Source organism: Equus quagga, chromosome 4, assembly GCF_021613505.1.
Source record: "Equus quagga isolate Etosha38 chromosome 4, UCLA_HA_Equagga_1.0, whole genome shotgun sequence".
Taxonomy (NCBI): Eukaryota; Metazoa; Chordata; class Mammalia; order Perissodactyla; family Equidae; genus Equus; species Equus quagga.
Genome location: NC_060270.1, coordinates 28,246,195 through 28,272,027, shown reverse-complemented (window position 1 = coordinate 28,272,027; position 25,833 = coordinate 28,246,195). Strand labels below are relative to the sequence as shown.

General features: G+C 47.1%; 1 protein-coding gene across 1 annotated transcript in view; it reads right to left on the bottom strand.

Annotated features, from left to right (window-relative positions):
• The window catches only part of XXYLT1 (xyloside xylosyltransferase 1), a 173,416-nt gene that overhangs the window by 65,931 nt on the left and 81,652 nt on the right, over nucleotides 1-25,833 (bottom strand). Inside the window, exon 3 of the mRNA XM_046659641.1 lies at nucleotides 8,502-8,634. Within this exon, the coding sequence (XP_046515597.1) occupies nucleotides 8,502-8,634 (133 nt within the window). The remainder of the gene's footprint in view (nucleotides 1-8,501; nucleotides 8,635-25,833) is intronic.

The window sequence follows — 25,833 nt, the reverse complement described above, 5'->3', positions numbered from 1 at the left end:
ACCATTCAGAGGCTATGCCTGCACAGCAAATCCCACTGCCCTTCCAAAAGACCATTCAGAGGAAAGACAGAAGCATCACACACACATATCTTAGAATTCTGAAGGCAGAATATTAAACTGAGGATAATGTGGGTCACACAGTGAAGTTTACAGTTCCTGTAGCAAGGTGTCCTTGCGGCATGTCCAAGGGACACCTGTGAACAGCAGTTGTGACTTGGTGTCTGCATCTTTGGCATTTGTGTCCTTACTGAATTTTACCTGCCTTATCTCCCAAGGAGATTACTTTCTAATCTCCTTGAAAGCAGGAATCATATCTTCTACTCATAATTCCTCAAAGCACCTAATCCTGTGGTGCACAAACATGACGAGCCCAATAAAAATGGAGAATAACAATGTTTCCCATGGATTGTCTTTAAAAAGAAAATATGAAAGGACTTTCTCTAAGAACACCAGTGATGGGACTGTGAACCCTCACTTTATGGCTGGCCTACACACTGTTAAGGCGGCATCCTCTGATTAAACATTTGTTCCTTCACGTAGTCAACAAACATCTGCTATGTGCCTGGTACACAGTCTGCAAACCCTGAAGAGAACACGCAACCTAGTCCCACCCCATCCACTCATTTATTTCCTCACTCATTCTTTCAAGAGATGTCTGGGTCAGGTACCACATGATGGATCTTTTTAATTGATTCGGTAGTGCAGGATGACAGAAGAACTAAAATGAGTTGTGTTTTCAGAGAAGGGAAGCTCCTCACATGGTCCACCAGGACCTCATCTCAGCCTGAACATGCAGTCTTCAGCAGCCTCCCTGACTCCCATGGCCTTCAGGTGGCATAGGGATGTTCACAGCCTACCCAGGTAGGCACAGCCATCAGATGGGAAACAATTACATTACCAGTAACACAATTCCACTTGGCTTCTTCCATATACAGCTTTTTCCTTTGAAATACATTTTCCCAATAGTATCATTAAAAAATAACAACCTCATAGTAGATATTTTTATCTCTACCACAGGGCAGATGTTTCTCTCCCCTTTTATTAATAACTCCTGTCGGGGCTACGTCACTGCCCCCAGGTTATACAGGCTCTGCAAAAAGAGCCCAGTCTTCTAACTCCTAAGGAGTGATGCAGTACAGGTCTTCTTTATCAGTCACTATTTATAAAGGCGGCAGGCTCTTCTCTCTTTCACTCAGATTTAACTCTAATAGAAACTGACAAGGTTCAATCTTGGTTAATTTTTTTTAAAAGAAGGAAGAGAAAATCTAACACCTTTCATCTTCAAGACCTATGTTTTCTCATCCCGAAATGGTGGTACGTCCTCTTATAAAGCAGAGCTTTATGCCCACTGAACGAGGGACCTGAATGTATATCGGCTGTAAAACCTTCCAGACATGGCTGCCACATTAACATCCCGACAGAAGACAATCTGGAGAGAGATGGAAAATGCTGATTGACTAGATGTTAGAGCCATGTCTGTCTATTTTCCTCCCTCGTACAGGCTGACTTCAGACTGAGGAACCTGAAGACAAAATGACACTGTGAGTTCATACAACCCTTCTCAGCTCCACGCCCAGCGATGGCAGAGAGGACTCCTTTTTTTTCTTTTTAAATAATAGATTAAAAAGGACATTTATAGGTGAAATGGTATGCTGTCTGGGATTTGCCTCAAAATAATGGAAGGAGGGGCGTGGGTAGGGCAGAGATGAAACAAGATTGGCCAGGGGTTGATAATTATTGAAGCTCCACGAATATTATAATATGGAAGCACCCATATACTTTTGTATATGCTAGAAATTTTCCACTGTAAAAAGAAAAAAAATTATTTTGGGAGACTAGCAAAGTTTAATTAAGGACTATACTGAGATAGGTATAAAAATGGCCAAGATACACTGTTAAGTGAACAAAAAAAGATGCACGAGGGTAAAGTACAAATCCATTTACTTACACACAATACACTGATAAATTTGTAGAAAATTTCTGGAAAACTAGTAATCCTCGTATACTTTTTGAATGTTTAATAAAAATGTATTGATTTTATATAATAATTTTTTTAAATTCAAAAGGTGCAGCAGAAGAAAGGACATAGTGGGGTTAAAAAATGAGACGAACTCTCCGTGGACCAGAAACAGAACAGAAACCACATTGGTGATCAAGGCTATAGCCATAGGCTGAAGTCCAGAAGCGGGCAGAGTGGCCAGAAGTTCGCCCTCTGTAGGGTGACAGGGACTGAAATACTCCATGCCCTGGAAGAGGTGGGAAAGAAGCCAGGCTTCCAGCATCTCTCCCCTCCCTCCTCTTTCCTTCCTTCCTCCTGGGCTGTGACTATACTGCCATCTTCTATATGCATTCCTTCCCCCTCCCCAAGCTCTTGGTTTCCGATAGAGGCATGTTAAAATTTCCCTCCATTATTGTGGACTAGTTGTTTTCTCCTTGTAATACTGTCAGTTTCTGTTTTGCAAATACCTTATATTGTTTGGAGTATATAGTAAAAGTATAAGAGTCAGTCTACATAGATACTAAATTCATGGTGGTGGTTTCCTCCGGTGAGGGAAAGACAGAGGGGAACACAGCACCAACACCCTAGCTGCAATGAGTCCAGGAAGTAAAGTCTCCAGCCCTTTTGATACCAGCTCAACACAAGCTTGACATAAGCAAAGCCATATTGTAGAAAAGAAACCATACTGTAACTTTGAATGACCTCTGATTAACTAACCCAGACCTGCTCTGTAGATTTTATGGCCCATCCCAACTGCTATAAGTTGATAACTTTGTTCTTTGGAGTTCCTGAGGAATGTGATGGGCCCCCCGGGCAGCAGGGTCTATGCTGATAGCCATCATCAACGACAACTCAAAAGATCAGGGTATAGGGCTTGCTCTGGTCTCTGATGCATATCCAGTAAAACGAAAGATTATAAGGAACTAAGACCAGATGTCTGCCCCACCCAGAGATCAGATGGATGCCCCCATCAAGAGACCCGCTGCCTCCTCCACCCAGAGCCCAGCCCCCCTACATAACTGGACTGTAGTCTTTGTTCTGTAAGATGGTTCTTTCAGACATTAGTCAGCCATCTTCCGTCCCCCTTGCTAGCAAGCTGTAATAAAGTCCTTTGTCTCCTACCCCCTTGCCACTTGAGTACTTGGCATGTCGTGTGGCGGGCAGATGATGCCCCCTTGGGGGGTAACACTTTGTCTTCCATAAAGGGAGGCATGCTTATATGGTAAGGAATTTCTCAAACACAGGAAGGGGTTTCAGATGCTCAGAAGCCAAAATATTAGTACAAATTATGCTGAGTTATCAGTAGCTCCAATTTTATATATAAGGAAACTGAAGCTCAGCGATTAAATGACTTCCCTGGGGTCACAGAACTAATAAGTGGCTGAGATGGCACTAGATAAAATTGCCACCACCACTAGGGAGTGCTGCTCGGTGCCAGGCACTATAAATCCAACGTCTAATTTAATCCTCCAATCCACTCCGCCATATATAGCTATACACTGCCATAATCTCCATTTCTCAGCTAAAGAAACCGAAGCTGAGGGAGGTCAAGAGACTTGCCCAAGATCACACAGCTGTGAGTGGCAGAGGTGTGTCCTCCATCCTCCTGTACCTCTGTGCTAGTCTCACTTCCTCCACAACTCCCCTGAGAGGCGTGCACCAGTCCTAGCACTGGGCCAAGGCAGCCTGCAGATAGGCCAGACGTTTTCACTGCCAGCATCTCAAAGAAGGCTAGGCCAGCACAAATGGTATCAATAAAAACCACATGAGCAAAAAGGTGAAGGCATGGGCACTACTAAAATACTTAACAGGAAAGCAAATTCCTGCCTAGCATTGTGTTATCAGCAGCTGACAGGATTAGCCTGCTGCTTCCACCTCACGGTGGGTTTGGGCTCAAACCAGCACACAGCTGTCCTGTGGAGCCAAGAGAGAATGAACCGGAAGCCCACGGCCCCCACCAACAAAGCCCCCATTCAGCAGCTCCTCAGGCGGCCAGCTCTGAGACAGAGTGACCATAACCAAGGGCTGTGACCCCAGCTCCTCAACACAAACGCACACGCACATGCACACACACACACACTCGCTCCAAGCTCAGCAGGAGCCCTGTGGCCTGAAGCTAAGCCACTGCCGGGTTTCCTGGCCCCACTGGCCTCCCAAGCACCACAGCCAAGCCTCCAACTCCTGCACAGTGGAGAAGCTCAGGCCTCTTGCCTCGCGGAGACTTTGCGGCTGCCTCCCAACCCCTCATGCTCTCACCTGGCCCCCTCACGCTCTTACCCGGCTCCCTCACGAGCTCCACTTCCAGACCCTTTGTTCCTGCTCACTCAAGGATCCTGTAGAAAAGCCAGACCACTCGCTTCTGCTAAAAAGGGGAGGTTTTAACTCTTGTATAGGGGTAGAGCTGCCAGATTTAGCAAAGAACAAAAACAAAAAATTAACAGGACACTCAGTTAAATTTAAATTTCAGATAAACAACAAATAACTGTTTTGTATGCGTATGTCCCCATGCAATATTTGGGACATACACAAAACAATTATTTGTTGTTTATCTGAAATTCAGTTTAACTGGGTGTCCTGTGTTTTAACTGGTGACCCTGTATGGTTGGGGTGGGGTAGAGCAGGAGGAATCGAGAAGAACAAACCATCTGGAAAAGAAAACACAAAAAGGAGTCATGAGGCTTAAGGGAGCCAGTGGGGAAATCCTCTTTACCGAGGGTCTCTTCTACACCAGAAACTGTCATGTGCGTTATTTCATGTGAGTTTGCCAGTAATTCTGCGCATTAGATGTATTTATCCCCACTTACAGATGAAAAAACCAGGGGGTCAGAGAATCAAGTGACTTGCAAAGTGTCACACGGATAATTCATGAAAGGCAGGACTGTAACCCACGGCTTCCGAGTACCACCTGAGTGCTCCTGGGTCTCCCTGTGGTTGCCTTGCTGCTGAAACACCCCTGGAATTTTTATAGGCTGTACATAAAGAGGGTCCAACCATTTTCTTTATTTGTCCAGTACATTCCTAAGGAAGCAAACTCAAAATGGCACCCTGGACTAACACACACAGTATTTGCAAAATACAGTTGTCTATTTAGAGGCCCTTCTATTTACAGAGAAAGCACTACACCCTTCTCTCCTTTTGGCCACTTATCCCAACTAAACACATCACCAGTGAGGACCCGTCCAGTCGTCTAGTTCCCTGATTAAGAGGCGGAGGAAGAGTCAAGACAGGAAGGGCAAGGCTCCACCCAAGCTGACCACTGCTCCCCAGTTTTCAGCTGAGGAAGGTCATGGGATACTTGACTCAACAGAATCTTAACAGGGACCCAAGAGAAAAGGTTCCTCTGTCACTACACTAGCATCCCACAGTCCATCACTTTTTAGAAAACACACTCAGTTTGGTGTACATTTGGGGTGGAAAAAAATTGTTAAAAAAAGCTATTTGTCAAATAGACACTGGGAAATGCTTTCTCCCCCACCCCTCTCCAAGCTTCTAACATTCATGACACACAAAAGAGAGGAAATAGTCATAAAAATGACTTAGTATGTGCCTCTTTGAAGTATAGCAACTGTCGGACAAGTGACTATAAAAACAACACAGCTGAGGAGATCCAAATTTATTTCCGCTTAGTGAATTTCCAGATCAAAATGTGCTCGGTTAATCAGTCAAGTTTTGCTTTTGTGATGTTTTGTTCTGTTTCTAAATTTTCCTTTCTTTTCATAGATGCTAGCAGATTCCGCTTATGATGAAAAACTTGCCCCCCTCACACTCCACCATGTAGGCTGTCGGAAGTCCACTGCCAGATCCTCAAGGAGCACTCAGGGAGTGGCGAGTGCCCACAGAGGTGGGCATGTGGCCGGGTTGGGGATCCCCTCCCATGCCACAATGACCAAGTCCCAGGAGACTGGGGCTGAGACTGCCTGCTCAGGAGAAGGGCCCAGCTCTGCCTGTCCTTGCTCGGGTACTCTTTACTCACTCCCTTTCCGTCCCCCCTCTGTCTCCTCCCACCCCCTCCCCACAAACACACACACCCAGGCGTAGGCTCCAAAGTGGCAGACAACTAACACTTGATCTGGAGTCTCCGGTTTCCTCATGCAAGACGGCAAAAAGCCACACTCCATTCCCAGTCTGCCCCAGCCAGCACCAAAGCATTCCCAGCCCCAGCATGAGACTGCAAACATTCAAAGCCAATTATCCCAAGCCAGCAGGGTGCAGAGGAGTGCAGGGAGTCGTTTGCAGACTTAATTATTAGAGGCCTGTAGAAACATTTCAGTGGGGGTGGGGCAGGGAGCTTGTAAAGGAGTTTTCGTATCTGTTGATTCTGAGGGCATAAGCCCGGCAAACGGAGCAGTTTTGGACTCTCCCAGCAGCCCTGCAGCAGAGGGCCCATCTTTCTCGTTATACATGATGATAATTAAAGCCTCTGAAGGTGAGAAAAACTCAATCTCATTTTGGATCTAAAATCTTTCAGAGATTTCTTCTGAGAAGGCCAGACAATTAAATTGATTTAAGTCTCACCATTCATAAAATCCTAGATCTAGAGAAAACACAAATTCTGGCCAATACTGTTTAAATTAAGTGTGATCAGGTTTCCATTTATATTACAGAAGATTCCAAACCAGGGCTTTAAGGCATGGCTCCTCCAACTGCATTTAACAATTAGCCTGGTTTAAACACCACAGGGACGCTGGCCCCCAGGGTGCAATGAGGAGCTCACCAGCAGACACGCAGCTTCAGGACAGAGGAAAGACCATGAGGCAATGGTGAGGGTCGGAAGAGCTGGGATCACAAACGCAGAGCTTGGGGAGGGAGGTCTTGGGGCCAGCGGCTCCCATCCTCAGATGGAGAGCCAAGGCCCAGGCATGGCAGCAGACCTGGGACTAGCACAGAGGACCTTGGACTCTCAGTTCAGTGCTCCTTCCATCACCTCCCTTTGCTAAATCAAGAAACTCAGACACAAGATACACCTTGTATGAAGGTGAGGACATGAGGTGGGGAGGCTGCTATGAGTTAAAATGGCAGGTGTTTGCCCAAACCCTCCCTCCTCATGCCTCATAGTGCAGTAAGAGGCTCTACTTTGTGACTCTGGGGCACATAGCGGGAGGATTATATAAGGAGAACAACCCACAAGGCCCGGGAGTTATCAGCCCATTCAGAGGCCTCGCCGGAATTTCCTGTTATGTGATCTGGGTCTCGCAAAGAACCACAACCAAGAGGAGGTTGTCACACCTCCCCTCTCTCTTAGGGAAATGAATGCTCCTGAGTCACTCGTTGCTGTGCCCTGCAACTCTCCAAAGACTGGGCCCAGCTCCAAGAAGGTCCACAGGGAGGCAGCAGGAGGGTCTGCACCGAGAACAAAGAGCGGGCCAGCCCAGGGGATGGTGAAATTCCAGCTCCAGGCAGCTGGGCTCTGAGTGAGCCATGGCTCTGCCCAGAGGAGGAAGAGTCAGCAACATGGAACTCTCTGGACCCAGGGCCAAGGGGCCTAGTTTTTAACAAAAACCTGTAGGTGCTTCTGGATTTCCTTTCCTTTTTTCAATTGTAAGACACAGATTACACAGAAAAGAGCATATGCAAACACATGCATAGCCCCCCAAGGTCTCCACCTGGGGGAACTAAAGGATCGCAGCACTCCTGAGGCACCCCGACCCGTGGCCCTCCCCATCACTCCCCACCCTCTCCAGAGGTAACGGCCGTGCTGGATTTGGGGGATCATCATGTCTCGGATTTTCCTTATAGTTTTTACCACTTGTGCTTGCATCCCTAAAGATTGCAGTCTAGTTTTACCTATCAGTGCTTGTAGCTACCGTGGCTCATTTTTGTTTTGATATCATACTCAGTTGGATGAATACATTTTATTTGTCCATTCTGCTGTCTATGGACATTTAAGTTGATTTCAGTTTTTGGCTATGACAAACAAGGCCGCAGTGAATATCCTTGGACATGTCTCCTGGTTCTCAGGTGCTGGAGTTTCTCTACAACGCACACGTGACAATGAAACTGCACCACGCAGGATGCACTTCTTCACCACGACCAGGTGAGGTCCATCTGTGTTCCAAAGTCGTGCTGCCGCTCCATCCTTACAAGACACTGATGAACCCACTCTGCTTATACAGAGGAGGGCCACTGGTGACCCAGAGGCCAAAAAAGCCTAGGTCATCACCACCGTGGCAAATTAAAGCTATATCTTGATACCTCCTCTCTAAGACAAAGCCCAAGATTTTAAAATTCTGAGCTTCACCAGAAACAACAACCAAAACAGCTGGGCTTTCCACAAGAAAAATGTCACAAACTCCCCAAAAAGAATGAGGTGGCTTCTATGGCTTTGAGCAAACTACCTACCCACACTTTCAACTGTAAGCAACAAGTACAAATGTGTCCCTAAGATATTAAATGTAGAAAGACCACACACCAATAAATCCCCATCTGCCATGGGTGGCAGGATTGGGGGCGGGTAGGAGTGGGCAGGGGCCTTGGAGGCTGCCCCCGTACAGCTGCCACATACCTGTACACTGGCTGCATCTCGTGCGCGATGCCAATGATGGCGCCTGGCAGGAAATTGTCAAACTCCTCAAACAATTCCCGGATGTTGGTCTTGTACTTGAGGTCTAGGTCCAGCTGAATTATCCGCAGGATCTCTGGAGGAAAGGAAAGACAACAATAAGACACAGACACACATCCTGGGAGGCTCAGCCACTGAGAGAAAATGAAATGAAAGGTGCAGAACAGGTAGGGGATTATTCTTGGGGTCACTGAAGATGCAAAGTTACCACTGCAAACAAAGGCCTTTCACCCGCCAGCAACTCCCGGCGTTCTGGAAGTCTTCAGAAACAATTGCCCATATCCTTCCTTCCAATTGCAGACATATTTTGTTTAAAACTAGGTGACCATATGCTCCAGTTTAGTCCCACTGTCCTGGTGTAATTGTCAACAGAGCACCATTTCCTTCTCAAAAGTATCTGATTTGGATGATCCATTATGTGGACACCCTACTGAAAACTCAAAGCATACAGGTGTTCCTCTTTAGGGCACAGATGGTAAACGACCAGGGGAGAGAGGGGTGAAAACCGTTATTGTCTTAGGCCTTGTTAGTACCTTCTGCAAACCAAGATCCACGTCAAGTTAGGACGCCGACCCAGAGAGAAACAGCTAAAAGACCTCAGAAACTGTTATGTTTTTAATCCACTGTCTGAAAGAGAAACTGGGCTATAAGTACACAAACTGAGTCTTGTAATTACCTGGCACGTAAGAGATGTTTCCTTCCCTTGCTTCCAGATGACTAGGGGCGAGACGGGAGGAGGGAGGTACCGGCCAAGTTCATTTTCCCATCCTTCACCCAACCAAGCCTGATGGAGCTCCTACACTGTCAGTGCCAGCAGGGGACCAAACGCCAGGCTGACTGGGACCCTGGTCTCAAGAAGAGACCTATAGGGGACCAAATACAGAGAGGGAGGACCTAGTGCTGACATGAAATGGAAGAGGGCTGTGGGAGCTCCAAAGAGGGGGCACGTGGGGTTAAATGATGATGGAGAGAGAGTAAGTACTCAGTGCTAAGGAGAAGGGCCGACCTGGGACTCAGAATACACGAAGGCAAGCCCCGTTTTGTGCTGATTACTTCTGTGACCCCGGGAAAATTATCGTAGTTCTCTACATCTTGGTTGTTTTATTTGTCAAAGTGGGGATGACATGACGCGTCTCGTAAGGCTGTGATGCCGAGAAGATGAAATAAGAGGTGGGAAACCTCTTATATACAGGCCGCCGAGCGCTACAGGAATCCAGGGTTTGAAGAGTAGAGAGCTGGCCGAGGCCTGAGGCAGTTGAGGAAGACTGAACAGAACAGGGGACATGGGCTTGGCTTTGACGTGTGGGCAGGGCTGGAGGGTGAAGTCACACCAACACCCTTCCAGAACATAGGGGCTCTCCCCTCAGCTCTTCACCAGCCTTCTCATGCCTGCCCAGCTGCCAAGCATGACAGCGTCTGAGGACAGGCTGCCGGTGGAAGCCCTTTGAAGACAGGGACCTCTCTTTGGCATCTTGGCCTCCATCCACTGGTAGTGGGGCTCAGCATTCAGGAAATGCCCAGAATGTTTGCGGAATTCAACAGCCTTTCTCTAAACTAGTTTATGAAGAAATCACAGCTTATAGTTCAAGAAAAATTGATTTATTTTCCTTGTTCTATTTTCTTCTGTGATGCAGAAACAAAACATGAGTTGACATCCTACATGAGTTTTTTGTAAAAGATAAGTTACAGTAGGTGAGAATCCAGCTGCCCAGGCCAAAGGAAGGTGAGAGGGTACCAGAGCTGGGCTTCCCTGACCCTTGTGGGAGGGGGTACAGGAAATGGGCCTGCCCAGGCCAATGGGGACCTGCTGCCTGCCTGGCTTCACACTGCCCACCCCATCACGGGATCCGTAAAACTGCTGCTTTCCCTAAAAGCACTAAAAGCAACAATAACGACAACCTAGAAACCAGGAAACCTGGGAGTCAACCTAGAGACCCGGGAGTCTGGATGTCAGGAAGCCCTTGTGGTGACTTTGCTGGTCTCCTGGAAATCTGCCCTAAGCCAGGAGGGGAGAATAGAGGCAGGCCACTGGGCAGAGCCTTGAGGCACCTGCTGCTCTCAAGAGGTGGCCCTGGGGAATAGAAGGAAGGAACCTGATGGTGACCTTAAGGAAAGACACTGTGTCCCAGGAAGGATGTCCAGCAATGAGAGTGACAGCCATCAAAAAGTCACGATGGAGAACCCCACAGCACATACCCACCTCCAGCCATTTCTTTTCTTTCTTTCGGTCCATTTCCTGTGTCCCAAGCTCCCACATCCAGGGCCTCAGGCAACTCTTACACAAGGTAAAGCAGAGCCCTAATGAGACAGGGACAGGATGGTACCACCATCCCAAGCAGAGAAACCACATCATCACAGGTTCTGTCGATGAAGGAGGGAGGGGAAAAAGGGCATGTGGCCTGGAGACGGGGAGGCCTCTAGGATGTATGGTGGTAATTTTGTGGCATTGTCAGGGCTATGAAAGAAGGGAAAATTTCATCCTCGTGGCCTTAGGGAGTACTTTCAATAAACTAAATGATGACCATATAGAAGCACCCTTTCTTTGAGCATTTTTAAGTGTCCAGCTTTGCACAGACAATAGTTTATTTCAAACAATAGCTAAGGTCCCACAACAAATAAGGGTTGGAGCTGGGATCTGAACCTTGGTCTGCTTGACTTGACTCACCCAGCATGCTCTTTCCAGTGGGCCCTGATTCCCCTTCTGATGGGTGAGGAGCTCCAGGGAGGTAGATTTTAATTTCAATACTACTCACACTGGGGTCCTGGGAGCACAGGGAAGCACCAAAGACCTTGATAGACAAAAAGAATTCTAGAGCAGAGCAACAAGCTAGCCAAATGCAGAATTTAAGGCAGTCCTCTATATGAAAATGATAACTTGACCATAATTAAAGAAACTCCTAATGGTAGAGAGGCCGTTCACTCAGTCAATCTTCCTTGAAAGCCTACCACGTGCTATGTGTCCTCTCTGGTCTTTCAAGGTCATCTAGGTCCTACCTATTCTGCAAGGAGCAGCCCCGGTGCCTCCTTCCCAGGCCTGCCTGGATGGGCCCTGGTCAGAAGTGGTGGCTGCCTGTCTCGGGCCACTGCCACCTGTGTGGACCTGTCTCACTGCCCCTGGCAGAGAGAGTGCTCCCTGAGGACAGGAATGTGCTGGGAGGGCAGAGCTCAGGGACATCAGCTGTCTCCTGAAGAGACCCAGCTCCCTCATTTGGGCAGAGCCCTAGACTTGTCTTAATAAGCCCCTTGATAAATCTGAGCTCTTTCCCTGCCCTTTAGGGACTGGCTGGAGTGAACCTGGAAAGGTAATGCGCAGCCCTAAGACACAGGACTGTGAGATGCTTCGATATTTTTTATAACTGCTCATTTGTAAAGCACCTTTCAGGAAGGGTCTGCTCAAAGTTGCCAACACTACTTTCAAGAGAAACTTCACCCAACAAGATTAACTGATTTGGAAGGAAGGAGGCAGCAGCTCCAGCACAATGACCCCTTCACACCAATGTGAAAGGACTGACCCAGTTGTCACCTTTCAGGCTGAGGCAGGAGGACACCCCCTTCTATTCAGGGAGGCCGACAGCCCCCGTGCAGCCTGTGCTGTCATGCAGGCATCTGTCCAGACGGTTATCCTCTTATGTAATTATGAAATAAGGTGCCAAGTTGTAAATGTCACTGCTGAAAAGAGGAAGATGCTTACTAGGAATGCAGGAATTCATTAGGATGAGATTCTTTAAAAGGACCCTGTTGCTCCGGCCTTTGGTCTTTGATGCAGTCAACTTCTCTGTGGGAACTACATACAGAGGGTTTTATATATAATGCTGAAAGGCTATTCTGAGGATGGAACAGGATTGACATGTGGAAGTGACAGCCACGGTGATGGTCCAGAGAGGATGCTGGTTGTAGGACAGCTGTAAAGACAGCAGAAGGACCACTGAAATTTAAGGAATAAACGAATGAGATAATTGCCCGAACACAAAGAGGAGATGAAATCTATAAAGCATGGAGAAGAATGTCTGAGAAAAAGGAGGACTAGACATCTACAAAGGAATGGCTAGCATCTAAGGCTAGTTGAACATCCATCATGTCAGAATCCCACGAGAAAAAACAAAAAGGTAGAGGACAGAATAATCTAGGATAACAGATCTGAAAAGAGCTTGATAATAATTGAGGCCAATATACCCATGGTACAGGTGGGGAAACTGAGGACCAAAAAAGAAGAGGGACTTGTCATGGGTCACACAGTAGAGCTAAGTGGCAAAGCTAATCCCAGAACTCATGTCTTCTGACTCCCTAGCTAATTCTCTTATGTCAATTAGCTCCCCCTCACACTGCCCACTCCCAACATGGGCCATAAACTCCTAGAGAGCAGAAAACATTGTCTAATGGCCCAAAGGATTGTGCACAAGGCTTTCCAGGCACCCAACACAACTAGCTCATGGAGGATCTGCATACCATCCCGAGAAAATGTAAACCTGAAGATGAATAAGTAGTAGTCAAAGAAAAAAAATTAAAGACCTCCATGATCCACACACTTTATAGCCAGCTTTTGGGAATGAGAAAACTGCTCTCCATATTCTCACACTAACATCAGGCAGGGATGTCAAAAAACCAATCTTTACATTCCTCTAAGAACACACCTTGAGCTGCGCTAAATTCAAAGAGAGTCAGGAACCTGTCTTGACATCCAGGAGCCACCCATGGAGACACAAACTCAGTGCCTGGGAGAAGAGCCACAGCAGCCAGTGGTCAAACACTGTCCACCCCACTGCCCAGCTGTCTTCTGTCCTAATTAGATCTGTTCATTCCTGGGAATGTTTGCTGCTACACCCAGTTAATTGGATGAGGGGCCTTCCAACCAGCCCCTCGTGCTTACAAATCTTCTCATGTACATGTTTAAATGACAAAAACAAGAACTGAAGTATCAATGTGCACCTGGGTCATTGTCTCAGCTGGAAGGAAGCTTGCCCGTGTGTTAGGAAAAGGCCTGTGTGTGCAGCTGGTGTTTGAGGAACACATCTGTGCTGTGCACCCTCCTCGGATGAGCTCAACCTCATGATGCTGGCTGACCAGGCCTCTTGGTAGATGATGGAACCTAGAAGAGCTTCCAGCATTCCCACCTCATGGGCCAGCAGTTGGAGCTTTAAACACTGGTTTCCACGGAGGACAATAGTTTGGCAAGAGATCAGGCAAGCTGGCCTGGGCTATTTCAGGAAATGGAAGAATTGCTGCCTCCAGCGTTCAGAAGGTGGTTCAGGGGTCCTGGCTGAAACTCCCAACGATAGAACTGATGATTGAGCACAAGACAGGATCCACTGAAGTATGTCAACTCAAAGACCTCTGAGTCTCCATTACCATCAACACCACCCTGCTCCTGGATAGTACTGAGGAGGTTCCTGACTGCCCAGGTGATTGTTCTCAGGGTTCAGGAAGCTCACGCCTCCTGCTGGCATCTGATGCCCTTAGCGCCAGCCTGGCTGGGCCATCATGTCGATTCCTCTGTACAAGCGCACTGCAGAAGGCAACAGTCAGGGCGTCAGAACCAGCTCGGAGGTTCCCAAGTCGATATTCCCCAGTGGAAACAGGCTCAGGACAGCTCAGCATCAGCCTCCAATTAAATCATCCACCAGGCATCTCATCTGACTGTGGATGGAATTACAACTGGAGTGAGAAATTAATGATACCCGAAAACAAGCAAAAGGAAAAAAAAAAAAGCCTCCTTTCCTCTCCCTTCCCCTCTCCTATCCCCAGAAACAATTCCTAGTAGACACATCTTAACACACACAAAACAACATGCAACAAAACAGACCAGGAAATTATGAAGAGTCGCTCAGGGAAGCCCTCAGCTACCATCCTGGCAACAAAACGCCTTCTCCAAGGGGCAGATTAACCATGCAAGTGCCTTTGCTCCCTTTTTGTCTTGAAAGAGCTTCCAAACTTCCCAGAGATAAATATTTGCAACACATCAGAGGGCTTTCACCTCAGAACATCAGCCCAAGCTCTCCACTAACCAACAAGGGCTTCGGGAGAAGGGGAAATTATGACAACACCAAGCTATGTGGGGCGTCATGAGGCCGAGAACCTGGAAGCAGCTGCATGGAAGGGAAGCTCCATTTCTCATTGTCCCCTTGGAAATATTGCAGCAATTTGCCACCTGCTTTATCATTCTCTGGAGCTTTTTAATTGCTGATCAGCAGCACCTCTGGCCTGCAGGAGCCAAAGGGCAACTGAAAGGGGTGGAGGTTTCCACTAATGCTAAGAGGCTTGTGACCTGGGAGGAGCTGTTTTGAGGCCCATGGGACAGACACAGTCCCGATGAGCCACATCAGCCACACCGGACTGGCTTCTCCTGCTGGAGGGTCTCAGGTTGTGACGGAGGGCCCACCACCCAAGGCACAGACCCAAGCTGTTTCCCCAAGGGGGTCCGTGGGTGGAAGTGGCTGTAGTGGTTCTCACATCCAGCAGGGAACTCGGGTCACTTCCCAGCTGGGCTTTTCCCTGTCCCGCAAAGCCTCTTCTCCATTCCCTTTGCTGTGGAAGGCCCAGCTGCAGGACAGCTGGCTAACTATGGGAATAGCTGCTACGAAGGAACAGAGTAGATCATGCCAAGGGTCCAAGGCCTTGGGCACAGATTCCTGGAACTCCTCCAGCCTGGTCAGCCAAATGCTCCCTCCCTAAACACAGGGAGAGAGAGGGTGTCAGTGTGCGAGGCCCACGCTGGGGCTTTACACTTACTGACTCAGCTCGTGAACCTCCACTCCGCTTCTGCCAGATGGGTATCAGTACTTCCCATTTTCAAATGAGGAACCTGAGGCTCAGAGAGTTCTGGCAACTTATCTAAGATGACTTAGCATGGAAGCAGAGTTCAGAGCAAGCACAGATTTGCCTCACTCGATAGTTCGTTTGATCCATCCCATACAGCTTTCTGAGAAGAGCCTTCAGACATCTCTGAAATTCCTTTTAAAATCTCGCTCTCTTCAAAACCAAGAAATGCGGCCACATCAAGGGTGAAAACAGCAGCAGTTCCAGATCATCTTGGGGCAGTGACTGGGACTTCCGTGGACAGAGAAGGGCTTCCCCACTTCCCATGGCCACCTCCCTCAGGAGCCCTACCCTGAAGGAGCTTGAAGACTGTTGGGGTTCCCTTTCACTGAGCAGAGACCACTGGAGAAATTTCAGGAAAAAAGGGTTTAATGCCACAAAAGTAAGTTGAAAGGAAGTTTTGAACGACAATAGCCAACATGGATAAATATACTATACTCATTCAATCCTCCAAATGCTCTGAGATTGGTATTATTATTTCTGTTTGACAAATGAGGAAATCAAGACGTGAAGTACGATGATCAAGATCACTCAGCGGGTAGGTGGCAGAGGGGGTATTCACACTCAAACTCGATGAGCCCTGAAGCCCTGCTCGCTCTTCATCCCTGGGCTGCCCAACTTCCCAGAGGAGCCTGGATGGCCAGGATACAACCAGCGCCCAGTTCTGCAGGTGCTGCTTAGCCAGGAAGTCCTCACTCCCCTGCTAATGGATGTTTCCTACATCAGCAGCCGGCACCCACTATGAGGGAGGAGGGGAAGGGAGGAAACGGAGTTCACAAGAGTGATTTATACAACCTGTTAGCAGCTCTGGTGAAAGGTTTCGGGGCCAAGAGGTTGAAATTAATGACCAGAGACAGTTTTATGTATTAGCTGTACAACAAATTCTTTCTCCTAGCCCCACCCGCCCCCTCTCAAAATTAACCACAGAAAACTGAGTGTTAGCTACGGCTCCACCATACATTTTTTTTCTAACTATCAGCTCCTGTTTTGTGGACAAAACAAATCACTATGAAAAGACATGGTTTTTGTTTCAGCAACAGTGTAATATGAGTCTCCGCCCTCACCCTTAGCACCTTCTGTGACTAGGTATAAATCATATCCCTTAGGTTAGGACAGAATTTATTTCCAACTTGGCTGAAAAACTTTAGGGCCATATATAATAAGACAACACACACAACACCTGGTCTCAATTTTCCTCTCCCTTCTATTGCCAGTATGAAATTAGAGTTCACGTACTTGTTTATGAAGTTCAGTATGCAGGGGAAATTGAATTTTCCATTTGGAAAGCAGAGTGTCCCCCATTCTTTCATTTCTGTGGTATAGATGCCCCTGGTCCCTGCTGGGACCTGGCCCCTCTCCACAGCTTATTGCTCCCTGGTGTCTGCTATAGACTTTATTTTTTGTCTCCAAAAGCATAAGCTCTCCTTCCTGTTTGGGGCAGGCCCACATTCTAACTTCGTTCAGCAGCACGGAGACTGATGCCTGGTCCCTGCTCTTCACCAGCAGGCTTTTTTTTACAGACCCCTGGGGATGGCAGCGGTAGAAAGCAACCTTCTCTGGGCAGAATTAACAGGTGTTTTCTGGAAACAGTGATATGGCTACAACTGGTCCTAAATGGTCCTTGTTCAACTTTCCAAATTCCTCATTCTGAGTTTCTTCATTGGAACTATGGGGGCTCCTGTTTCTAATCTCATCTGCCCTCTCTCCTTACATCTTCCAACCTCTCTCTCCCTCTTTCCTGGCATTTGAGCCCACACCTCACTTACGGATTCAGTGTATAATTAGGAAAACTAACACAGGTTCTGTCCTGCTTGCTGTCTTGCTGCACCTCATCCCTGTGCTCTGGCCTGACACACACTCCTCCTCTGGGCCCAGCCAGCCTGTCGGGCCTGTCCACCAAGGCCTTGCCCTTTCAGTTCACTCAGATGACAATGACAAAAATAGGACTGATTCCTTATACTTTTAGGTCCCACTGTAATGTTCAAAGTGCATCCCCAGCTCATAAAACTCTCTCCCATGCTTTAACCCATTTAATCCTCACAACAACCCTAGGGGGCAGGTGCTTCCGTGCGGGTTGAGTCCGATGGCATATAACAGAAGACGTAAAGTAACAATGGTTCGAACACGCATAAGACCACAGCTAAGCCATCCAGGGATGGTATGGCTGCTTCACGAAGTCATCAAGGGTCCAGGCACCTTCTACAGACCTTTCCATTCTGCTGTCTTAGATCTGGTTTCCACCCCCAAAGTTGCCTCATGGTGCACTATGGCTACTGGGGTTCCAGCTAATTTGGGTGCATTTCAGCCACCAGAAAGAAGGAAGGAGAAGGGACCCCACCTCTTTGCCTCCTGCAATAAGGCAGACCCTTTAAGCAATCTTCCTGGAAGTCCTTAACATTTCTTCTTATATTTCGCCAGACAAAATTTATTCACATGGCCACACATAGCTGCAAGGGAAGCTGTGAAACGTATTCTTTCACTGGGCATAATGCTGCTCCTATATAAATGGGATTCAGTTATAAATGAAAAGGGAGAGAACAGATCAGGAACGAGCAGTAGTTCCACTGCAGGCAAGTATTAATTCCACCTACTTTGAAGATAAAGAAATACAGGCCCAAAGAGATTAGGTTTTGCTAAGGTCACAAGGTCAATAACAGCAAAACAGCAACTAAATCCACCTCATCTGAGCCATGTCAAATCCCTTTTCCTTGTTCACAAGTCTCCTTGCTGCAGCGGAGCCACTGGTGTGTTCCTGCCTGGACTCCTGTCTGCTGGCCTTCCAGAACTTTCCCCTGCCCTCGCCTGTCCTAGCTGGCTTACCACTGAGATCTGTACCTGCCAGTCCTGAGCTGCCATCCTGAAGGACTCCTGTCCTCCATCACTTGCTTGCACTTCACTCCTTGCCTGGCTCCCCACCCCTGTATGCCCACGTGTCCCTTGGAATCCAGGCATGGTCACTAGTAAGGGAGCCAAGCCAGAGATAGCCAGACCCCAGAAAGCCAGGCAGACTCTCAGAGCAGAAGTTCAACCCCCAAACTGTGCCTGTGATGCCCGTGGGGGTTCTGTGAGCGGGATATCTCACCTGGGGGCACCCACACAAGGATGGCTGACATCGCCTAACATTGTTTCTGGTGGTAAACTCCTCATGCAGCCAGCCCTTGTTCCCCTTTGGCACTGAAAGTACATTTCGTGTGCACTGCCTGCTCGTGCATACACCACCAGGATACTGACCTATGGGTCCCTGGAGACGTCAAGCAAGCACAGGCAGTTTTGCTTTCAATGTCCTAGCACCGTGGCCACCTCTTTCACTTGTCTAATAAAAAGGCTACTGTATTTTGGGAGCAGTTCTTCCCAGTGTGAACAGTGGCTCTGTCCCTCTTTCCTGGGGCTGAACTGCCTGCAGACCCATCCTCCTCTCCATGGGGTCTTGCAGCCCACCACTACCCTCAGACTCAAGGCCACAGGTCTCCTTCAGCCCCCTCTCTAGCTGAGTACAGCAGAAAGACCCGCAACCAAGCGAGGTCATGAACTACTGAGCTGCTTACACAGAAAGGGGAAGCAGGACCAGGCAGAGAAGAGCCAACTTCTCCCCAAGAAGAAGAAGCCTGCCCTCGGGCACAGGCCCAACTTCTCCCTGAGACCAGGGAGGAGCTGACAAAAGAGTGGCCCCATGTTGTTCCTTGTGCCCAGAAATCCACATCATGGCAACTTTCAAGGAGAAAAGCCAGTTTCTCTACTTTATGAACCCAGAAACACCTCTCTGAGATTTACATGTGAAGAATTGTTACCCATTCCCTTACCTTCTGTAGTAGAAGAGAGAAAACATAGCTTCGGTCTTTTCAGGAGGAACATCTGTTGCCCTGTGGCAGTTTGTAAACTGACTTGTCAATGGTCAAATAGCTCTTCAGGTTTCCTGCCTCCTGAGCCAGGCCTCTGACCAAAATGTCATATTATTTTATTGATTGTTATGCTACATTAAAAAAATAAAAAAGACGAACCATCTACCATCATCTATAAAATGATGCAGTTCCTCCATGCCAGGTGCTGAGCTAGGTACTTTTACATATTGTACCTCATTTGATCCTGACAAGTAGGGCTTATTGTCCCCATTCTGTGGTTTTCTCCCACCCAAGATACAGTCTGCATTTCACTGCTTTCATTCCTGTTTACCAAGGCTAAGAGGAGCCCCTCCCACCACGAGTATAGTAAGAATTACCCAAGAACGTGAAGAACTCAAAACACTGGCCCCTGTGCTGGGAGTCCAGACTCCAATTGTCATTTGAAACACAACCTGTCTTCCTGTGGAACCGGGGTCCCCAGGAAACCTTCTTTATAACACATTCCCATGATGGACGCTATAATGAGGAAGATTCTGTCTACCAAATTGTACTTAAGCACCAACTAATGTATTCCCCTGTTTTATATTTTCATTTAGCTAATTTCATTTCTATTTTTAATTAAATAAAATTTGTTATTTGTTTTAATTTTGTAATTAAAGACATGAAATAGAATGCCAAATTGACACAATTACAGATGAATGGGAAAAAAAGATTTAAACCCTAAATATTTCAGTGCATACTTCCTGAAAAACAAGGAAACTTTCATAATGAGAGTACAACCATTGAAACTAGGAAATTAATATTAATACATCACTACCATTTAATCTACAGTGCCATTCAAAATTTGTCAATTGCCCAAAAACAAAAACAAAATTTCTGGTCCAGGATGGCATATAGTTGTCATATCTCTTCAATCTGAAATAGGTCCTCTTGGGGCCAGCCCCGTGGCCAAGTCGTTAAGTTTGGGCGCTCTGTGTCGGCGGCCCAGGGTTTCACCGGTTCGGATCCTGGGTGTGGACATGGCACCGCTCGTTAGGCCACGCTGAGGCAACATCCCACACGCCACAAATAGAAGGACCCACAATTAAAAAAATATACAACTATGTACTGGGGGGATTTGGGGAGAAAAAGCAGGAAAAAAAAAAAGATTGGAAACAGTTGCTAGCTCAGGTGCCAATCTTTAAAAGAAATAAAATAAAATAGTTCCTCAGTTTTTCCACATCTTCCCACGACCTAGGACAATTTGAGGAGTGCAGGCCAATTATTTAATAAAATCTCTCTCAATTTAGGTTTACCTAATGTTTCCTTATGATAAGATTCAGGTTATGCACCTTTGTCAAGAATAGCACAGAAATGACACTGTGTTCTTCTCACTCTATCATATCAGGAGGCACAGCATGTCAATTTGTCTCATTATTGGTGATGTTAAATTTTCTATTTTTTATTTATTTATTTATTTTTGGTGAGGAAGATTGGCCCTGAGCTGTCTCCCTCTTTTTTCTTGAGGATGATTGTCACTGAGCCAACATCTGTGCCAATCTTCCTCTATTTTGTATGTGGGATGCCACCACAGTGTGGCTTGATGAGCAGCATGTAAGTCCGTGCCCAGGATCCGAACCTGTGAACCCTGGGCCACCGAAGCAGAGCCCTTGAACTTAACCACTACACTACTGGGCTGGCCCCTGGTGATGTTAATTTTGACTACTGTAAAGTTACTATTTTTTCTTTATAACAATAGCATTATGTGGGGAAACATTGTGAGTCTGTGAAAATATCCTATTCCTAAACAAATTTTTGCTTGCTCTGGTTCAGCATCCATTGATTCTTCTTGTCTGAATAAATTACTACTACAATGGTTGTCACCAAATGGTGACTTTCTAAGGCCTTCCTTCCTTCTACATTTATTAGTTGGCATTCTACTGTAGAGAGCTTTCTGTCCTCCCCACTTATGGTAGAACTGTACCAAGCAAATTGGTACAAATATGGTAGCTTGTAACAAGCAAATTCTTCCCTGACCGGAACGCTCTGGTGCTGCCCACTGTGGGGGAACTGGACAAAGAGAGAGGGTAAGAGCTGCCATTATTGTCGCTTGGAGCTCATCATCCGAGCACTCAGGGGTGGCAATGACCCTCTTGAAAAATGTCCAGCAGCACCAGGCTAGGAGGCCCTTGTCCACTCTTACAAAAATAAATAAGTGAATAAAGAAACAAGTAGGAGATGACTGTATATCATAGATACCTTTAGAAGACACTATGTCTTCTTTTTTCTTTCCTCTTTTTTTAAACAAGTGATGCAATGGGTTCCACCTTATTTAATGAAATGTGAACTTGGAAACTTTAGGCAAGTAGACAGGGCACTGGGTTAGAGCCCCAGCCATGAGCCTGAGTCTGCCACTATGTCCAACCCTGGGCAAGCCACTTCCCCTCCGGGCATCAGTTTTTCTAGACTGTAAAGACAAGAGGGCTAGAATAGACCAAAACCCCCCCAAGACTCCTCCTGGCCACCCCGTGATTCTGAAGAGAGGTGGCCTTTTCCTCTCTCATAACCCAGCTGCTTGTTCTCAGAACAGTATATGCCTCTCGTCGACCTCAGCCATGCCAAGCTAAGCAAGCCACAAAGTCCCTACTATGTGCCAAGCACTACGCCACATTTGGAGGAGGTTCAGAAATGAATAACATTGTTCCTACCCTCAGAAAATGCAAATATAGACTTTTCATTATATATTCTCTACTGCTGCCACTGCTGTTTCCAATTTTTCTTTATCAGCATTCTTCATGACTATTAAATATTACCATATGGGAACTAACATTTACTTAGTACCTACTATGTGCCAGACACTGGAAGTCTGGTAAAGCTCCCAATCTCCACTTAACAAACGTAAAAAACTAAGGTTTAGAGCAGCCAAATAACTTGCCTAAGGTCACACAGCTAGTGAGCGACAGAGCAGGAATGCACGTCAGGCCTAACTGGCCCTGGAGTCTGAGCTCTTCTGCCTCAACATGCTCCCTTTTAATGGGTTTACGCTGAAAATAGCCCACGCCTCATGCCAGTTTTCTGTTGCCCCATCACAAAACACCCCAAAACTGAGTGGCTTAAAATGGTGTATGATTATCCCTCAAAGTTCTATGGGTCGACTCAGCTTAGCTGGGCGGTCCTCCGGAGGAGTCTCTCATGTGGATACCGGAACATGGCGGCTGAGGCTGTAGCCATCTAAAGGGTCAGCCAGGCTGACCATCCACATTATACATATTGCTAGCAGTTGACGCTGGCAATCAGCAAAGAGCTCAGCTGGGGCTGTCAACCAGAGCACTTCCATGTGGGCTCTCCTGGGGTTTTGGCTTCGTCCAGCATGGCAGCTGGATTCCAAAAGGGAGCTTGCCAAGAACAAGTGTTCCAAGAGACCCAGGCTGAAACTGCACAAAGCTCCTGGCGACTGAGCCTCGGAAGTCACACGGCATCACTTCCACGGCATATCCTGTTCGTCACAAATGAGTCACAGAGCCAGCCCAAATTCAAGGAGGCGAGACGACACAAAAGTGACTACCAGGAGGCATGCCTCATTAGGGGTCCATCTTCGGAGACCAGCTACCGTATACCCTCAGCCCATCGTGAAATTACAGATTATTTTATATTTCTTCTTTATACTATTCTAAATTTTCTACAATATATATATTCTTTTGTAATCACAGAAATAAATTAATATTTTCAAAGAATATTGTAATCATAAGATTATCAGTATGTCAAATATATATTAATGTATTATGTATTTCTATGTGTACGTATATATATTTATATATACACACACATGAAACTAGAAGAAAATGTGAATTTTTACATACTTTTTTCATGTATTGCTTTTAAACTAAAAGCATTTTTAAAGGGATTAATTAACTACCTCACAGAAAATATCCATTATCTGGCAATGTATATCAAATTTAAGGCATACTGCCATGAAGCGCAAGTTTCTTTAGGATTCCTTCTCGAGGTGGCCAGAGTAACTCATTTTTATAATCATTTTCCTAAGCAAGCCCATCTAGAAACTTCGGCCTTCCTCCTACTTTACCACAAGATGGTTTTCTGGGTTTCCAAATGCATTTTTTAAAGAAAAAAGCAAACAATAACAAGCTGGCACTTACTCTCATCTGGTCTCTCTTTCCCGTCATTTATCTAATTGTATTTGTGCTACATTTTCTCCATCTCCTCGTGCCAAGTACAACTTGGAAGTCCAAGGCAAATGGCAGGCACTTTGGGTATCTGAGCAGCTCAGGAAAACCCTCAAGTCTACTGGGATGAGTGTCTCTCAGAGGCCAATTTGCATTCTCAGAGCTCCAGGTCTAGAGGAAGCCAAAAACAAGTTCAGCCTTAGAGATACATGAGGACACAAGGTCACAAACTGGAAAGTTCAGTCAACCCTCTGGGGCAAGGGAGGTGACCTGAGGCAGAGCAATCCCCCTCCTGTCAGGTAAGCGACAGTGTAAACTGCACACGGCCAGTGAGGGTGGAAAACAATAAAGCTGCCACTGCCTGAAAATCCAGAGACCATCTAAACTCAACACCAAAAGCAGCCAGGGGGCCTCCCTGAGTCACATCCACCGAAGGACACAGGTGAGCCTGGACTGGAAACTTCTGGAATTGAGTATGGACAGAGCAGAGAACCCAGGCAGGAGACGACAAAAGTGGGACTGAGTTCTCCCAGTGGCTCCACATTCCCGAGGGGCAGGTCTGACCAGCCAAGCCCCGGGGTCTGTTACCAGAGCCCACACTCAGCGGCCCTGGGAGCCTGAGGAGGCCGACTTCTTGAGTCAGTCAGCGCTATTTTTACCCAGTCACTTTCCAACCATAAACCCACACTTCCAATTTCATTGTTTGGGGTGGATTAAGAAATTCGACTTGGCCTTTCTTGTGGTTTAATTTCCTGCATGCCTGTATGAAGGAAAAACTTCAGGATTCCTATGGAAACATATGACATTTAGCCTTTTCTTGGCAGGATGGTATCCAGATTCTTGGTGTCTTGACTGTTGTCTAAACCTACACTGCTCTGATTAAGGAGGAAGGCCGTAACCCGCCCCTTCCATCTTCTACTGAGGAAGGGAGAGTCCCACAGGTCAGTGTTTATGGTCTGGCTACTGGAATGCTGAGTCAGGGCAAATCTGCCTCAGGAATATTCCAGTCCAACATTAGGAGACGAAGCGGCCTCTGTGCAATTCATGTAAAAGGTAATTGTGACATTAGAGGCATTCGTGATAAACATCCAGGTACAGAGTTTGGTAACTGACAGTGATGGAAGAGTTGAACCAGCTTAAAACTTCCCAAATGATTTCAATTATAAAGCCAGGCATGCCCGTGTGGTCAGAGAAAAACGAACACATACCAAAAGAAAAAAATGTCTTCCTTTTCTGGGGAAGCCAGGACACGTTTTATTTTCCTTTTAAAACACTTTCACCTCCACTCGTATCTTAAGTACAGTCATGACGCTTGGTAACTTTAACTCCCTTAATATAAACAAAGTCTCTAAAATTTCAGGGTCTTCCTGACCTTCAAAAACACTTCTAGCTCAGGCAGAGCTATGATTTTCTGTTCAAGGATGGAGTCCTTCTCCTTTTCAAAAGAAAAATCTGGAACCACACCAAATTTTCCTCCTGCATCTAATGAGAGGCTTGAGATGCTATAACAAAAATGGAAACTCAATGAAGCTAGAAGTAAACCACAAAGGAGGAAAAACGCGCCCCTGGGAAGCTGATAGCTGGACACTGCTCAGTGTGAGCACAGCCTCCATTCCCTCCCATTCCAGGGCAGCACCAAGCCAGACCTCCCAGCGCTCCTCCCACCAACACCACGAACAGCCGATGACACACTGCGGAGATCCAAGACGCTGGAAGCCTTTCCTGTTCATGACGAACAACTGTGCATTCTCCATCATTCAGCAAACACTTATTACCCCCCGGCTGTGTGCTAGGCTCTGTTCCTGCCACTGCAGATACAGCAGAGAAAAGACAGGAAGGGCCCTACTTTCGTGCCACTCACAGTCTGGACAAGACGACTTCAGTCAGAGAAAAGAAGAGTGCTGGGACGCAACATGTACTATGAGGGGCTCCTGAAGTCGGGAAGACACAGAAGGCCTTAGGAACAAGCAACATTTGAGCTGAGACCTCAAGGACGGAGAAACAGAAATGCAAAGATCTGGGGGAAGAGAGGACAAAGGGAGCCACAAGTGAAGAATCAGGGAAGGCCTTCAGCACGTCTGAGTAGACAAAGGAGAGAGAGGTGTGACAGTCATGGCCGGAGAGCCGGGTGGGCACAAGGCCCACGGAGGGGCTTCAGGCTGGGTGAGGGAGCAGCCTGATTTGCAACCTCCCGCTCTGTATCCTCGGCACCTCTCTGTGCTGTCCTCATCCGGGTGTCCTAGTACCTGATTTGATGCATCCCTCCGGCACCCTGGCTCTCTTGGCTGTGCTCCCAGTGTTCCACTTGAGAGATTGAGCCCCACCCCCCCCCCCCCCCCCCCCCCCAGTTTAGGGAAATGCTTCTCTCCGCCACCTAACTTTTGTGAGGCTGGGGTCCAGAGACAGATGCGGCTGCTCCTCCTCAAGGAAGACCATACCAGGAAGGCACAGGAACACACA